This window comes from Chelmon rostratus, chromosome 9, assembly GCF_017976325.1.
Source record: "Chelmon rostratus isolate fCheRos1 chromosome 9, fCheRos1.pri, whole genome shotgun sequence".
NCBI classification, from domain to species: Eukaryota; Metazoa; Chordata; class Actinopteri; order Chaetodontiformes; family Chaetodontidae; genus Chelmon; species Chelmon rostratus.
Genome location: NC_055666.1, coordinates 3,001,829 through 3,020,314, shown reverse-complemented (window position 1 = coordinate 3,020,314; position 18,486 = coordinate 3,001,829). Strand labels below are relative to the sequence as shown.

Here is an 18,486-nt window from a genome sequence, read left to right as displayed (position 1 = left end):
TTTGCAGCTTGAGCTCTCATAGAATGTGATAATAAACCCAGCACCTGGAAATTAGATTTCATGCTTCTGGTACTTTCAGTAGTTTGAAACATTTTGTTATCCAGTGGATGTTCAATCAGATGTTTTTAGAACGATTTGTTTTAATTTATGAATGACTTTTTATTCCAGATAGCAATAAAACCATCTTAAAAGCCTCAGACGTGGGTTTCTGCATGATGTGCTTTTTTCCTTGTGTAGGTTGGCGTCTCAGCATCAGTTCTGGGTTCACGCTGAGGTGGAGGAGGAGGTGGAGAACAAGGAGCTCCTGGCAGAAAGCAGGAGTAGATACATCTCCTTCCCTGGGACTTTCACTCCTGTCACCCATTACTGCAAAGCTCCACTAGGCAACGGAAGCCTGTGTCAGAGGCAGGACCGCAGCAAGGTAACAGGACGCACAAAGTGATTCAAGAGACTTTCTGTCTCTTTCTGTTTCCTATACTGGTAGTGTGTGTGTTTGTCCTCCAGTGTCCTTTCCATGGCTTAATTATTCCCCGAGACGATGAGGGTCGACCTGTCAGGCAGGAGGACAGACTCAGGGAGGAGCAGGAGGAGAGGAGGAAGAGGGAGGAGCAGCCTGGTAAGGATGACACACACACACACACACACACACTGACCACTCCTGAACCCTCCAAAATGTAGCTTAACTTACTTCTTCCTCAGTCCAGTCAAGACACAGAGGACTGCATTTGAAAGGTTTGTGTCCTGTAACAGTAGAGCGCCATCCATACATGCTAACAAATGTGTTGGGGTTGATCTGTGTTGGCCAGTGTATGCAAACACACATCATGACCCAAAGGCAACAGCATGAGGAGGAACAAGTTACCGCTGCAGGAACACTTTGAATTCAGAAATATATTTTAAAACCAAAACCAACGGTGACGAGGTGCTGCAGAAGTTGTACAGAGGCAGCTGCAGAAACACACCTGGGCAAATGTAAGACGAGCGTGCTGCAAATAGTGTTGACGTTTCAGTGTGAACCAAATGATGTCCATTAACTACCTTTTTATGTGTCAAAATATCGAACTACCATCATTGGTGAATTTAACAGAAATCACAATGTAAACGGTGGTTCTGGTGATTTTTTTCCTGGGGGTTTAAATGTCGATCAGTTTGTGAAAAACTGGCTCTGATGGATAGATTCGCTTAAATGATAGATTTTCCTTTTATGTACACAAAAAATAATGCCCATCACAGCTCAGCCTGCTGTCCAGTCTCTGGACTGGGTGGAGAGAACCAACAATAAACACATTATCAGTGTGTGTGTGTGTGTGTGTGTGTGTGTGTGTGTGTGTGTGAGGGAGAGAGAGAGAGTCTGCAGGATGTCCACCAGCTGCCTGCATTCTCTTGTTAACCAGCTCTGTGTGTGTGCGCGTGTGTGTGTGTGTGTGTGTCTGTGCGAGCATGTGTGTGTGGCCACGGCATGGCGTCCAGTGAGTTGTGAAATAGCATCTTTTGTTACCAACTACACTATTGATCCAGGAGTCAATCTCACACCTACGCGTGCACGCACACGTACACACACGCAAACACACACACATGCACACACTAATCTCACAGTGGGGGGGCTGAATGACTTGATAGCTCATTGGCCTCAGATCTCTCCCTATTCTGTCACACATTGACACAGAAACACACACGTACTGTATATACAGTGAGGTTAACAGTTAAACAGGCAGTCAGGGACACTGTAAAGGTGAAATGTGAAACTTAAATATTTCTAATTTTGATTTGTAAACTCATGTTTTCTGAGTGATTATTGTTTTGATGGCCATAACTTTATATCAAACTCCAATCATCTCTACTGAAACAAAGTCCTAGCAGAGATGCTTCCAGTTTGGTGAATTGATACAACCGGCAGTGTCAGTGGGTGGGAAGCTGGTGAGGGGTCTGGTCTGGTGCTGCTGTACTAGCCGCCCATGCTGGACTCACTGGTGCAGTGGGGGGGTAGCATGAAGCTGCTCGCTGACAGATGAAAAGAAGCAGGTGGTGATATCCATCAAAGGGGGCACATGGCTGTCTGCACCCTCCTCAAGTCTAAATTGGAAACTAACAGCAACACGGACCAGCGCAGAGGAATATGGCCCTTCAAAGAAAAAAGGGGAAATGACAAAGTAGACTGAGCAGTGGCTCAAGCTAATCAACCCACAACATTATCATGCGTTGAGATGAAAATTCAGACAGTTGAACTTGTCTTGTGATAACTCCTATTCAGTCTAGTAAGTCAGGCATTGATTTCTTTACTGACTTTTTGTATTTGGCACATGCAGTGTTTACATTTGAATAGTGTAATTACAATTGGATGAAAACCAAAATTGCAACTGTCTTACAAACCGCTGAACCAGGTTGATCGTTAAATAGGATCTACTGTATGCACATGTTACAGTTTTTTCCCTCGGGGCTTTGTTCTGAGGTAGGGCGTTCACTACTGCTGCAGTCATCAGCTACTCAGAAAGCCGTCCAGTAGTTTTAGTGGATATAGCTACATATAGATATATGTTTTTCACGCAATAAAAAAAACATAAAACCAGTAACAGGTTAATGTGGGCAGGACCAACCTGGGGGTAAGTGAAATAACAGAGTTCTGGACTGGCACTGAGAGACTGTTTACAATTGAGCAGCAATCTGATTGGGCTAAAGCCCCAGCACGGTTGTCTGACCTGGACATGCTGTTTGACTGCAGTAACAAAGCGACTGCTCTGTTTCAGGGATATCCTGAGTCTGAATACACCAAATTCTGTTGAACATATATTGTAAAGTACAAAATGCTTGTTCAAACAATCTGTAACTGTTCTGGTGACATATTTCTGCAGCGCTGATGATTGCAGGTGAGCAGGGGGACCACGGTCCTTTCTGCCCTCGCTCTTGCTGTATGTCCGCTGCTTTAGCGCCCCACACTGCGCAGTTTGAAAGTCATGCAATGCAAGTATGACTTCAACAGCAACTATCCACAGCGCCTCCAGCTGCATATCTGCTGTCAGTGCTGCTGTAAACCACAGATGAACCGTTCGGCTACAATGATGCAAAGCACCCAGAGATCACAGTCATCTGGGTCTAAAAGGTGTGTTGAAGAAAAGAGCATGGCTAGCAGTTGTGGGAAAAGATTGTGTTCAAAGAAGTATGAAAGGCAAAAGTTTGAACAGTTAACATGCAGTTAATGTTTAGTGTACAAATATGGAGCTCTTGTCACAAAGTCCTCCAGCAGTAACGTTGAAGCAGGCTGCACACATGCTGTGACCGTCCTGCCCTCCACCATCACTACCTCTGCAGGTTTCACTGCTCTGTCTCGTCAGAGTGGACATCTAGAATCTATCCACGATGACAGGATCTTCTTCTCGACTGTTGTAGTTGTGATCCATGTTTACATCTCCTCTGTCTAATCTTAACTGGTGTTTAAAGGTCTCCAAAGTGTGTGAACCATACAGACTCAAGCACTCAGACAGTAACACCAAACACAGGAGTCCAGGCAGCTGACGGACAGACAGGGATGAGAGGAACTGATGCCCCACCTCACTCTCTCTATCTCTCTCTCTCTCTCTCACACACACACACACACACTCACACACCCAGGGTCCTTGTGCTTAGTGGTGCGTAGCTGAGAGACGTCTGAACAAACCAAAGACCCCAGATGCCTTAGTGGATGTGTGTGGCCTGGCCCCTACCCTGACACACACACACACACACACACACACACACGCAGACCCCAGCTGGAAGGGCTAAGAGGTGTTGACAGAGAAAAGAGCCCTGCTGCAACACTGATTAAATTCAGGAGACTGTCTTTCTCTCTTGGCCATCTTTCTCTTTCTATCTTTCCTTTCTTTATAATTTCCTTTTTCTTTTTTCCCCATTTATTTTCTTTCATCTCGTCTTTATAGTCTTTATTTTCAATTTTCTTTCTTTCTCAAACTCCTCTAAGACGACGACAACAAAGTCCTAGAGGACACACATTTGACACACACCCGAGCACACAATGTAAAGGCAGCTGCTCCTCTTTTAGCAGTAATTATTCTCCTAAATACACCAGCTGCTTTTCAATTACTGCTCTTCTGCCTCTGTGTGTGTGTAATGAGGGATAGTTGAAGGTCCAGTCAGACCCAGGGTCAGACCGGCTGATTAATAACCCCCCACCACCACAGCCATACACACACATACACACGCAAACTGAGCTGGGGTCAGTGTTTTGACAGAGCAGAGAGCCCGGCTTCAATCCCATCACAATCACAGTGTAATTACTTTGCATTACTGCAGGTTTATCTGGAATTCCACCGCAGTACATCATTAACTAGAAGCGTCTCTTCGTTTAGACCGTCATTACTCTGCATCACAGCCGCTTTTACTTCATCACCCAGAATTATGACATTACACTTTTCATTAACACCACAGTTGGATCCAACGAGCCTGTATGACACACTGTTTACTCGTCAGGCACTGTAAAACTGTCCAGCAGCTGTTTTCAAAAGGTTTCCTCATCTGTCCGCACAGATCTGAAATGTCTCCATGTTTTCTAATTTTATGTCAGTTTGAGGTTCGACTGACGCTCTTTACTGTATCATCCTGTTGCACCTTCTTCTTCTGCAGTGGTTAGTGGTTTTCCAACCGGAGAATTGGCATCACCTACTGCTTATCTCAATGAACTAACACTGAACAGTAGTGGGTTCGAGCATTCATTCACATATTTTTTTTGTGCTGATTTCCTTAAAATTTGCGATGCATTTGGACGGAAACCCGGCTACTTTGTCACTGTGTATGTGTGTAAGTTTGTTTTACTCACATAAAAACATTTTACTGCATTTTGTTGTGATGAGCAGCCAAAACACTGAGTAACATTAATGCATTAATATTCATTCAGTGAATGTTTCCAGGAAAATGGTTGACAGTCTAGATGAATCCTGCACTCATTCCAGATATGAATGTTAACATGTAAAATGAATGTTAACAGAAAGCAATATTAGATTGCTATGTAACATTAACATTATGCTAACGTGTTACCTTTTGCTAATAGCAGCATGCTGGCCTGCCAGGACTGAAATAACACAGGCTGACAGAAGTCTGACCAACCCTTCAGCCATGTAGCTTTGAATACACTTTACGATATGTTCTTGTACCATCCACCAAGAACTAAAATAAACATCCTGTTTAGGAAACGTCAGCCTGGAGAGATTTCTTCTTGCTTCACCGTCGAATGATTCTTTTCTGTGTGTTGTAGACTGGCGTGATGCCGAGCTAATGCGAGACATCGAGGCGGCAACGGGGGAAGACCTGGGTTCTGACAGGGTGCGTAAAAAGGGAAAAGGGAAGAAGAAGAAATACCCCAACCTCAGTGATCTGAAGCAGAGCACCAACACGGCCCGCTCCAGGCTGGAGAGAAAAGTCTTCAACAAGTACGTCACTTCCTGCACTTCCACACAGTTATGACACTGGCGAGATATCCCGGCTTTTCGACCAAAGCTGCCATAGTTCAACTCACCAGCACGAGCTCCAGCTGGGTAGTTTACTGCATGATGAGTTCACTGACCTTTACGTGTAAAATCAAAGTAGGGTCCCTTTAAAATGTGAGGAAACCAGTCCAGACGCTGATGTGGTATTATGGGTCATCATGTCGATCTGAATCCCCACACAGTGTAGCTGACGATGCAGGAGGCACTTTCTGTCTACACGATCATGGCCACATCACACTACAGACAACATTATTTCAGTACTGCCCTAGTTCAGTACTGTGATGGTTGTGCATTCCACCTTAAAATATCTAACAGTCAAAATTAGATGTTTAGTCACCAGATATTCTTTTACTGTATGTGGAACACAGTCTGTAGCCTTATGGGTTTCCTTTGCAATCGTTTCAGTGTGTGAAGGTTTGACCTGTGATTTTTTCTTAAATCTCTCGCTCTCTCTCATTTCATCCTCTCTTCTCTCCTCTCTCTGTTCTGTCCTTCCCTCTAGGAGCACCATGCGCAGAGTAGCTGAGGTGATGAGTAAATCTGACCGGAGAAAACATGACAAGTTCTCCAACCAGTTCAACTATGCTCTCAACTGACCTCCAGACAGATTTTTTTGGAAGGAAAGGTTTTAATTTATTGATGTGCACATACAGTAACTGAAGAGATTACTGTGATTGATATGCTATTTAAACGCTGTTTGAACACTATGACTCAGCTGGAAGGATTTTACTTGTGTTTTTTAAGATGTGTGTTCTGCCTCTGCTGACCAAACATGTGCAGCTTCTGACACACATGATGAATAACTGTCAGGTACCAGAAAATAGGAACTTCTTTTGTTCTTTTCTTGATATTGCCTTTCTATCAGCCAAATCAGGTTTTCATTATGTGTAACTAACTGAATTTGTGTTTTTTCTAGATGATTTTTTGTATGTTTTTGTATGTCATCTTAATTATTTAAAGCCATGTATTCTAAATGAACATGATGCAGGTTAAAAAGATTTGTACCAGAAGTAAACTGTAAATCTTTCCTCAGCCTGCTGTGTTTTGTCTTTGTCCTGTCCTCCACTTAATTCTTAATTCAGGGTTAATTCAGCACTCAGACCTGCAGCACCAGACCGACTGGGACAAAGTCTGGACAGGAAGGACTGTAGAAATGATTGAAGATGAATGTGATCGTTTGGGAATGAGTTCCGTGCTAGTTTAATTGCTGTTTGCACTTTAACTCAGCGTAAAGTTTTTCCTCTCAGATCAGATCATCAGAATGGAGGAATGGTTCAATGGAAGCTGTGAGTGAGTGATTACTCTAAGATGACTGAGATGGAGACAAAATACCTACAGATCAATACACAATGAATATAAAAACAAACACTACCTCTTCCAACACATGCAACAGAACCCCTCCCTGGACAGCTCAAGCCCTCTGCCACAGCCTGATAGAGACTGACTGAAGAAAGGTACAAACCAAAGCCACAGAGGCAGAGATATCCTGACTTTAAGCCTCTAGTTTGGATCTAAAAATACTGTTTCCCACAATGCAAATTCTTGATGAACACCCATATCTTTAACTCCACACCCCCTGGGTGTTGTCGGTGCAAGACACCACCCTAAAATGTGCGAGGCGGCCGCTGGTAACTCATCCTGGGAGATGACAGCTGGCTGTTAGCGCAGTAATTGCCAGTCTATGGCACAACCATGGAGGAGCATTTGTGTGTTGGAACACTGTGTTGTGGGGAAACAGCATGTGGAGCATTTCTTCTGTTCATGGTTAACGAGTGACGGTGTTGGCAGGGACACAGCAGGGAGGAGAAGGAGTATTTAGAAGTAGAGAAGTATTTTCCAATGACACCATCATGAGAGGCATGAACCTGCCGACAGTATCAAAGAGAACTTGCTGTGAGAAGAGGTAACGAGTGGTAATTATGTGGTGAACGCTGCGAATGGCAAAAGTGATGCGTGAAAAAATGTTCAGTATCCCCAGAGGGAAGCATTCCAGCACAGAGTCGTTAACTAAAGTGCATTTAAACATGGAGGATGGAGGATGCAGACTGATGGCTCTGGATGGAGTTTCAGAGCAGCGTTCAGTGCACCACTTTGTTATAAAAATCACAAATGGACACAAGGTAGTGATTCACATTGTTCACAGAGTCTGTTGATATTGATGATGATGATGCTGATACTGATGTCTGTCAGATTTCACTGGCAATTGGCAGGAAATTCATTCCTGTGGAGTTAGAAAGAAGTGAGTTTAGCAGACTGCCGCAGCTCGCTCCTCATCTCCCCTGCAGGCTAGACGCTCCAGACTACAGTAGCATAGTACACCAAATCTTTGACCAAACTATCAGCAGTCAACTTGGATTGTGGGTAATGTAGGCACCAGTTTTGGCGATATAGAAGAATGTGTGGAATAAAGATGTGGATATCTCTGGTTCTTCTGCAATGACTTTGATCCTTTGTGTTGGGATTCTGACAGTGTTACAGGAGTACAATGCTGCAGTTCTGTGCTGAGGCAGCTAACCGATGGGTTAGCATTAACCATGGGTGCGCTTGTTGCTGTTTTTATGGCCATTTTACCATCACTGACATTCGGCTCCATAAGAAGACGATGTCCACATTCTTTATACCACTTGGAACGCTCTGATTGGTTGATTGTTCACAGCTCCAGACCTACAGTATTTGACTCGTTGAACAAAATAGAAAAGGGCTGATTGTGAGTTCTGGAAAGCCAGCACATCACGCTGAGCTGAACTGAATCAGATCAAACTGACCTGAGAACGTCTGCTCTTGAATATCCGTTTTTAGCCATGCTAACTACAGGGAGGGATAGTGATGCTGGTCTGTTGGCTGGTCCAACAAATATTAGATAAATTTCCAGATTTTACTATATTTTTTACAGAAGTTATATCCCAATAATCTTGGTAGCCTCCTGATTTTTCCTCTTCAAGGTTGAATTTTTGGTTCAGAGTGAAACGTCTGCCCCCCCCTCACCGGATGAATCCTGACTTTGGCGATCCTCTGACTTTTCATCTAGCGCAACCATCAGATCAAAATTGTAACTTGTCCAGTACTTTGCTTTATGACCAACTACTAATGACTTATGTTAGAAATCAACTATTTGTCATTACTTTCTTTGCCAATTAGTAAATGGTATATGTCAACATGCTAAAATGCTAAATATTATGCTTGCTAAACATCGCCATGCTGGCTTTGTCACTGTGAGCACATCAGCATGTTGACATTAGCATTTAGCTCAAAGAACTGCTGTATCTAAGTACAGCCTCAGTCTGGTTATTGTTAATTTGAACTGTTCAGATATAAAGACAGAAAGTTTCCAGTGCCCCTGACCTGCGCGTTGTGGACTGTGGGAACAAACCAACACAGACCTGGAGAACATGTTCCCAGAGAGAGGCCACAGCTAGCAGGCCACAGCTAGCACGCCACAGCTAGCAGGCCACAGCTAGGAGGCCACAGCTAGGAGGCCACAGTTTGAACCCAGCACCTTCCTGCTGAGAGAAGACCAGCTAATGCTGAGCCACCATGCGGCTCTATGCACCAGAATGAGTTCACAGGGCTAGTTTTTACTGTTTAATTGTCATTATTTTAATATTTTAATATCAAAGGACGATATCATGTTGAGTTGAGGATTCAGTACATTCAAGGATTTTATGGAAACTGTCAAGAAATTCAATAAATAACAGAAGTGAAAACAATCACAGCTGGAGTTACACGTTACTGACAATAGATCAAGCCATTCCTAAAGTCATAAATAAACATTCAATATTCATACAGACTTTTTTTTAAAAACAAAGAAATAAACTATTTGCCTATTACGTAGTTAAAACAGCATTCGGAATAGGGAGCTAGAACATAGATTTATGTACAGTTTCTGGTAGATATTCACATTCTATCAAAATAATCCGTTGAAATTAAAGCCTTCAAATGTTGGTAGTAAAAAGGAGAGCAGAGCTGAACACTGACAGTCTGCTGCTGAGCTGCAGTTCGTTCATACACAGAAACATTTCAGTCTCTCTGGGCTCAGAGTGTGTTCTGAGGATCAGGTCAGGTGTGCAGATCTGACATCCTGTGTGTGTGTGTGTCTACAGGTGTGTGCTGTAGAAGGCGGGTGCAGCGTAGCTCTGCGTCCCCAGCATGAAGGGGGACAGGACGTGGCTGGCGGTGAGGAAAGGCAGCTGGACCAGGCTGCCGGCAGGGGGGTGATGGTGGCCGGCGTAGCCAGCGTGCATGGCCAGGTGCCCGCTGATTGGAGGGGACGGGCTGAGAGGGCTGAGGCTCCCCAGGCCTCCTGTTCCTCCCGTACCTCCTACTCCTCCCGCTCCTCCCGCTCCTCCGCCGGTCGGGGCGGACGTGTCGGCTCCGGGATTCTGTTTCTTCCACTTGGTTCGGCGGTTCTGGAACCAGATCTTGACCTGGGTCTCAGTGAGAGAGAGTGACAGGGCCAGGTTGAGCCGCTCACACACTGACAGGTAGCGCGTGGACTTGAACTTGTTTTCCAGCGCCACCAGCTGCTCGTAGGTGAAGGCAGTCCGGGCCCTGCGGGGCTTCCCCGACTTGGAGTCCGAGCCGGAGCGCTTCCTCTTCGGCTTGCCCTGCGGGCCCTGGCCCCCGTTGGTCTGGGCGCTGGTGATCTGGCCTGCAGGGCCTCCTCCGGGGCTTGTGGTGTCTCTGCCGGGGTCCTGGTGGCTGTGCTGGCCCAGATCTCTGTCTCCGTTACTGGGCAGAGCTGAGCTGCTCTCCTCACTGCTGTAGGGCCCGTCTTGGGCCTCTGAGTCTGGAGTCCCAGATCTGTGGTAGTCATCCTCATCTGGGCTTCTGTAGACAAAGCCTTCCTCTGGAAAGACACACACAACAAAGACAATGTCAGCCAGTGCATAATCAGCATCAAACTGCATGAAGCAAGCTGTGATGCAAACACTCAGCAGTAATGATGTGTGTGTGTTAGGCTGCAGTTCCTCTAATGGCCACTATATGCTGGCCTCCACAAAAGAAAGCTGTCGGATGTCTTTGCAGTAGATGCGTAGATTTAATCTTTGATATTAAACAGTGAATAAAGAGCTTTGACACTCTTTACAGGAAAATGTTGGGAAACTTTTCAGGTAAATTCTTCTCTTTCAACCCACCAAAAGTCCTCAGGGACACATTAGGCGTGGGCACTTTTCATTATATTGTGCCTGTGTTCAGGATGCTACACACAAAGCACTCAATCTACACTTTGAAACAAGGTGCAAAAATTCAAGTGCAGTCTTAAAGCCTTCATCATTTGAATGTATATCATGCTTTAGCGATGTCAATCACCAATTACATTTACAATAAATGAAATTGCCAAGCAGTGATCTGAGGACCTTCAGGGTGTCTGAGGCTCCTGAAGGCTCTCAGGTGTGAACGCGTTTGTTGCTGGCTTTGCCCCCCTCTGTCCTAGTGTAATATATTGTACAGTATATGGCAACTGGTTATAAAATAACACTAATAACTTAAGGTCTGTGGCTGATTAAAAAGTAACTTAACAAGACAGCATAGAACATAAACCTAATGATAAAATAAAAGGTAATAGTTGAAATTAACGTGGCGGTGTGGAAATGTGAGCGACAATCGGCCACAATAAAAACCACTGAGGCCTGTAGTGCCTTAATGTCTAATTAGATTATTTAAATGCAAATCATTAAAACTTTCAAACGAGTTCCAGAGGAAGTAATCGAACAATTAGTCAAAGTGCTGCGTGAAAATATCGTTCTCTATGAGCTGTTATCAGCCAAACATTTGGAGATTGGCCAATTAGCAACTGAATCATATAATTAGGAGGCTGGATCTGAGGTAGCATTTGAGTCTACTCAGCACCAGGGCTGGATGAACCCGCTAGAGGGCCCCAGGGCAAAGAGGCGGGCCACTTCTGAACCCCCCCTCCCCGACTCTTTCCTCATAGTGGAAGCCTGATTTTATGTTTTAAGAAGTAGCCTTCAGGTCAGCTGAAGGTGTGTCTGCTGTGGTATTCTGATATATCTATTCAAGAATTTAGCCAACACCACCCATCAGCTGAGGAAACAAAGGTGTTCAAACTAGATTGTGACGGAGAGCCATATAGGACCGACCATAATGGTTCAAAATGCAGGCCTTATCATTTCACTTTATATTGTGTTTTGGTATATATATATATATATATATATATATAAAACACTTCAGTCACTGACAAGGTGAAATTAAATTATGCTCACATGTTTTACGCATGTTTACAATTTTATGAAGTTAAAACAAAAAACAAAACAAACCAAAAAACACATTTAAAAATCCTAAAAATAAAACACGACCATTTCACAGTTCCAGTAAAAGTGCAACATTAAAAATGCGTAATAAAAGCGTTCCTCATGAAATCTGTGAAGCTGAAAAAGTCTTCAATCAGCTTCTATCTCCAAAAAAATAAAATAAAATAAAATAAAATCCACTGTGAGCTCGTCGTTCACTTTCTGACAACAACAAAACAAAATCTAAATGTGTTAAGACTTCTGGTCAGCTGAATAAAAAAATTGAATTGAAAAAAAATGTAAGAAGAAAAAGTGATGAAAGATTTCTTTTTAGCTGAAAGGAAAAGTGAACATTTTCTCCTGAAAGCTGAGGCTGATAATGAAATGGTTCCAGGGTTTGATGCGTTAAATGTTCAAGCACATATGTGATTTGAATCATCTGAAGTTTAAATAAAAAACTGAGTTTACTGTTTGGTGAATGAATTGGTAGTTAATGGTAATTACAGTATTTATGAGTGTATGCTACAGCATTTAAAATAGAAAAATATACAGAAATCATCCAAATCAATTTAATTTCAGTACGCTGACAGTGAGTATTTTTATAAATATCTTAGAATAAACCAGAAACATATTTACAGAAAATGTTGCTCTGACTGAAATCTGAAAGATGAAAATAAGCTCAGCATGTGTTTGATCAGATTTGGGTTATTTGTAAAGAATCAAACAGGATTTATTGGCCTTTGTTCTGAACAGCCTGTGGACGAACACAACGTTTGAGAGACATTCAGCGGATTTTTACAGTGAATGAATCTCAGTATTCTCTGCGCTGCACGGTTTTTATTCGTTAGCCGATAGAAACATTTCTAAGAGGAAATTCTGTTTCATCATTTAGGTCCAAACTGATGCTACATTGGAAAGATCATCTTAAACTTAAAACGTGTTTTCTTCTGCGTAATTACCAGAGGTCGGATAAAAAGCGAATCTATATAGGCTTTAAGGGTAAAGAAGAGCGCGTGAGGAGTAAAGAGTAGCGCGTGACAAATAAAAACCTGAAATAATCCCAAAGCAGGGAGAAGAAGAGGAAGAAGAGGAGTGAGCACGGCTCGAGGCTGAGCAGCAGGCTGATGACGGTGGAGCGGATCCACCAGCACAACATCACACACAGGAAACGGTGCTGATTGGAGCTAATGGGTTTGAATGGAGGCTCACACACACACACACACACACACACACACACACACACACACACACACACACACACACACACACACACACACACAGAGTGTAGACTGCTGGTTGAAACAGATATTCACCAATCAATAGTACCGATCACACACACTCACGCACACACCAACCGTGGCCAATTACCTCGCGCCCTTTTTCTCTTTTAACTGAGCTTCAATTAAAGGCGACGAGTTTTTCTTTTTTCTTCGGCTGAGTGTCAAGTGTTCTGTCACAAACACACTTAGAAGTGTGTCCATTTGTGTCGCTCAGGAAAACTTTTGGGTTATTCACACACCCACGCATAGAAAGCTGCCAGACTTATCGTCCTGTGAAAGCAGCATTCACACAGAAAATCTGATGCTCTCAAAAATAAAAAGATTAGGCGAACAAAAGTCACACTAAATCCAAATGACACCACAAAAATATGTCCGAAATAGAAACCGAATAAAAAAAGAAAAGAGCAAGCAAAGAATCCGTTATCTCCACTGAAATTTGGTGTGTGTGTGGTTAAATACTGCCTCCAAATTATGAAATAAAATGGATATTAAAATATCCTTAGATTTAGTGAAAGGAAAAAATATTTTAAAATGAAAATAAAAGCAGTGAGATCGAAAAATTGAAGCAGAGTTTTTAAAACCGCTTGTCCAGAGAAAGAGCGGGGCTCTGCAGGGACGATTGGCGGGAAAACAAAGCAAACTCAAGGCCGGAGATGAAGTGGATCACTCAGGATCCTGGATCTAAAGGTTAATACTCACTGCTCTGGTACTCCTCTGCGCCGTAGCAGCCTTTACTGGGCTCCAGGCCGGGCTCGCGCTCCCCCGCTCCTCCTCTCCGGTTCTCCGCTCCGCACGCGCTCAGCTCGCGCTCGCCTCGGTGGCTCGCGAGCTGCTGCTGCTGCTGGAGTCGCCGGCTGCTCGTGAACTTGTTGGGGTCCAGGATGTCCAGTACGGAGAAAGAGGTGGTCCGGTGCCCGGTAGGGCCCTGGCAAACAACACATCGGAATTATTCACTCACAGAAGCCTCACTGTTCTTATTCAGCGCGAGACAGCAGATTCATTCGGATTTCTCCTTCGGTCAGGAGAATGTGATACCCTGAACTGAGGCAGTTTCAAGTAGGATGACATCTCCCAAATGTTCTTTCAAATACCTCTTTCGTTTTTTAAATGTTTGTATTCATTTATAGATACCCTCATTAATTTGTAACACTTGTTACAATTATGTAAACTGTCAAACAATCTCATTAAAAAATAATAAAAAAATAAAATATAATAATAGTAATACTAATACTAATAATAATAACAATACTACTAATAATAAATGTAATACATAGCTTGTAAGCCTGTAAAATGCAGCACTTACATTAGTCTCCATATCTGTAAGTCTAACTGGTGTTAAAGTATTCAGGCAAACTATCAGCTGCAGGCAGACAAACAGCGGTGTGAAGCGCACACTTCACAGCCAATAAAACGGACGGTAAACTGTATTCACAGAGCAAACATCATGAACACAAATCAACTAGGTTTCTTATATCCGATAATAACGGTCAACAGTATGCCTATCAGAGGGAAAACGAATCCATCCCATTTTTATTAATACAGATCAAGTGTTGAAAGCAAAGCAGAGTAAACACAAAAGGGTAGCAAACCTTTATTTTTTTTATTATTAACCGTGAAAATAACAGCATTATTTCTATAGTTTGATGAGAGCGTTAATTTATGATTTCCATGAAATTCCTATCACTCATCACGCAAGTCCAACAGTTTGAGCAGTTTGTGCGCACACCGTGCTCACTGCACGATATAGATATGTACACTGAATTTATACCCTTTAGATTTATGTCAAGCCAAAAGGTGACCAACTGTATTAAGCAGATAAAAGGTGGCGCAGTGGCTCAGCGTGGCTTTCCCCTGCACTACATCCTGATTAGGATCATTCATTTATTAATGAGGCCAGTCTGGAGCATGTCGACATGAATAATCCCACATTAATAATATTATAATTCTCTCTTTAAATAATCCAAGGGAGCATGCGGGAAAAGCACCCAGGGGCCTATTAACATGTGCTGATAAGAATAACCACACAATGCCATGATCAGAGCTGTGATTAACAGGAATAATCCTTTATTTGCGGAAGAGTTCATATGGGTTGTAATCTAAAAACAATGAAATTAAACCTGCTCCGAGGATATAATACGAGAGATTTCTCGAGGACTAACATACATCCTTTTTTAATCGTTTTTTATTATTATTTTATTACTTAATTGAATTTTCGTTTAGTTGGGAATTATTCAGTGTGTAAGGGAAATAGAAAGATTATGGTGTTTATGCCTACATGCTGTAAATCCTATTAAATCACACACTTCTGAAATTGTAAAGTTGGCGTGTTTTCATTTGTTTTTCATCGATTGGAGCGCAACAGAAGACCAGAGTCTGTTTCCCGCTGAGCTCTCATGGAAACGCGTTTGATGGCATCTACTTCTTTTTATTGTTTCCCGTCACATCATTGCAGCAAATCGGCTGTTAATTTTACTGCTGTATCTTAATTAAGGCCTGGTCTGCCTGCTGGGACCGCACCGCCACAGCGTGATAAGACAGGCCCAACACGTTTTACAGAACAAAACGAAACTAACACCAACATCATCAGAAAAACAAAACCAAACAAACAAACAGGCAGATCAAAAAAATACCAGAAACTCGCAGTTCTTTCGTTCCTTTCACTTTTTTAAGAAGTTAAAAGTTAATTCTAGGCGGTAAATTTGCGCAATCTGGAACCACTGTAACCCTGCCCAATCATACCTATTGAAATGCTCTGAGCGCTTGTTTTCATGCACCGGTAGCTACCGTCTTAACTTGTTCTGTATGTCAAGCGATCCAGCGTGATGTACCGCCTGTTATTCACACCCTGAGACTCTTCAAAGTGATCGTTACTGTGGTCTGACAGCTACACGCTTTCCCCGGAGAAACTCCGTGAAGTTTGGTCCCATCTACCTGCTGTGGCGCGGCTAACACCGGGTTCGTCGGCGGAGGTTCCGAGTGGTTCTCCACGACCTGAGCATCTCTGGCTGCGGCCACCGCGTTGGCGAAGAGCCGCTTCTCCCCGGCGGCGCCTCCGTCCAGCATGTCTCCGCCGTCCGGGCCCACGACGGTTTGGACCCCGTCCACGCCGGGAGCCGGTACCGCTCTGTCCCGACTCATGACGGGCTGGACTGCATCCGCCACGGGCCCTGCTGCGGCTCTGTCCCGGCTGATCACGGTCTGGACCCCGTCCGCTCCGGGCCCCGGTACCGCTCTGTCCCGGTTCATCACTTTACTCTCCCTTTCCCATATATTAAGAATCCGGATTAAAAAGCAGGAACGGTGAAAAATGAACTCAGACCAAACCGCTTCAACGGGACTGTATGATATTCATGTCAAAATAAGAACTTCACACCACAGGCCGGTTCATGGGTCCCATCAGCATCCAGTCTGAGACGATGTTTTCAGACCGTCAAAGTTTCCCATAGGTAAGAGTCTGGACGGATGAAGGGCTTTAACTGGACTACCGGACGCGGTCCCGTCAAACTTTAAACTTCTTCTCCCTGTCTTCTTCTCTCTGACTCTTTCCCCTTCATCCTCCGCAGCCACCGGGCCAACACGACGTCTCCGGTGATCTAATGTCTGTCTGTCTTGTACGGCGCCGTTATCCCGTGTTGGCACACACACATAAACAGCGCTCGGCGTCCCGACCTCCAGCCTCGCGCGCTCTGTCTGGTCACCGGTGGGTGCGCGTGCTGGAAGGCTGACAGGAGCTGAAGGCGGGACGGACGCTGATCTATCTCTCCAATAGTTAAAACTAGCTCGCGCCCTCTCTCTATGTCCCTCTCTCCCCATTAGTTAAGTGAGGCCCCCTCTCTCCTCCCCATCCCCTCTCTCTCTCTCTCTCTCTCTCTCTCTCTCTCTCTCGCTCCTTCAGCTCGTGAGCTCGTGCAGCTCTCAACACCTTTTTTGGTTTTTAGCCGGCCCCTCGAGGACCCACTATCATATACTCACATATGTCTGTGTGTGTGTGTGTGTGGGTGTGTGTGCGCGCGCGCGCGCACGCAGGTCCGTCAGCGTCTCCCTCCTTATTTATGCATTTATTCAACTCTAGTGGTTGTAATTGGCTACAAATTAATCCCACTTCCACTAATAGTCTATTATCTTGGGCCGCGCGCGCGGAGCGGTGCGGCTGGTCCGCTATCGAGCACGAGGAGAAACAGCCAGAGAGCGGGAAGCTCGCGCTGGCTTCTCTCCGTTAGTCCGCCGCACCAGCTCACAGACCTCATGATGTAACTTTGTTTACATCTACACAGACGTGGAATTGTAACTGCTTTGTAGGATAGCACGTGAAATATTAGCCGAAACGTTGCAGGTGTTGTACAGGTAGGCTGACAACAGTTGGGCTATTATAGTCATTTGATAGGAGAAATTAGTGTGAACTAGTGTGTAGCTGAATTACAGTAGCCAGTGTGTTGAAAGGTTAATATGTCCTGCGCTGTAATTGACGTGTAGCTGTGTCGCCGTGGTTTAGCTTTACTTGTGCATCCATATGAAAGGAGCCCTTATCTTTAATGCAGATTCCAGGGTAGGGCCTCTCCTCAAAACTCAATTACTGCCTGAATAAAGCCGGTAATGTCCCCGCTGCAGTGAAATATTGATTCCTAATCCTTGGCAGTCATTACTATGCCAGAAAATAATAGACCACAGAATTGGATTTTGATTTAACACACGACGTGTTTATTCAAATGCTAGGGACTTAATATTCCGTTGACTCTCATTTCCAGCCACAGAGGAGAGGGGAATAGTGATGGAGGCTCTGACGCCACACTTTTTATATTGTTGTGAAAGAAATTTAAAAAAGAAAGAGGTGATGGGACATCTTTCCCGTCCTCCTCCCCGGCCCTAATACACAAGGTCAGCTCCATGTAATTGCCTTGCTCAATGATCCTTAGGAGGAAAAAATTAAAAGTTGAGCAAAATAATGGCTGAAACAATGAGACATGATTAGCCAATCAGAGCGCTGAACCCATTACTGGAGCCTTTTGATCTACTTCCTGCTTCCGCCCAGAGGCTTTATGGCTTTATTTTAAAACAGTCAATATATTAACTGTATTAAATATCACAGCAGCTTATTCACCTTGGGAAATATTAGCATTTTAACTATGGAGGAAGAAAACTATAAAGCACTGCCAACACAGTGCAACAGGAACAATGAACAGAGAAGAAGCGGTAGGAAAAATCAGCCAAGTGAGTATGGAAGAATGTTAAATTTATCTCCTTTTATGCAAGTGAAGTCCAAGCAGTCTAGCAGCCTCTTCTGGATTTCAGTGAGAGAAAATAAATCCCATGTTTACTATGTCAGATTAAAGATGTAGAACAATTTATGACTTAAAAGACATAAGTTTAAACATCAATCTAACCCTATTCCACACCATTTTGTGACAGTATAATGAAAAATGTTTGTGTTTTGGTCCTTGTGCCATTTAAACTGAACCCTCACTCCACTTAAAATCCTAAAAC

General features: G+C 43.8%; 2 protein-coding genes across 3 annotated transcripts in view; one reads left to right on the top strand and one right to left on the bottom strand.

Moving 5' to 3' along the window:
* Nucleotides 1–6,506, top strand: part of uvssa (UV-stimulated scaffold protein A) — a 33,738-nt gene extending 27,232 nt beyond the window's left edge. For both annotated transcript variants that reach the window (XM_041944025.1, XM_041944024.1), the window contains exons 12-15: nucleotides 238–421; nucleotides 505–616; nucleotides 5,243–5,417; nucleotides 5,977–6,506. In XM_041944025.1, the coding sequence (XP_041799959.1) occupies nucleotides 238–421; nucleotides 505–616; nucleotides 5,243–5,417; nucleotides 5,977–6,070 (565 nt within the window). In that variant the 3' untranslated portion in view covers nucleotides 6,071–6,506. The remainder of the gene's footprint in view (nucleotides 1–237; nucleotides 422–504; nucleotides 617–5,242; nucleotides 5,418–5,976) is intronic.
* A 3,062-nt stretch (nucleotides 6,507–9,568) lies between these two features.
* On the bottom strand, nucleotides 9,569–16,251 carry nkx1.2lb (NK1 transcription factor related 2-like,b). Its single transcript, XM_041944659.1, has 3 exons — nucleotides 15,937–16,251; nucleotides 13,705–13,930; nucleotides 9,569–10,320 (listed from the first exon to the last, which is right to left on the bottom strand). The coding sequence occupies exons 1-3, from the start codon at nucleotides 16,249–16,251 to the stop codon at nucleotides 9,569–9,571; spliced, it is 1,293 nt and encodes a 430-aa protein (XP_041800593.1).
* Between the last annotated feature and the right edge of the window lie 2,235 nt (nucleotides 16,252–18,486).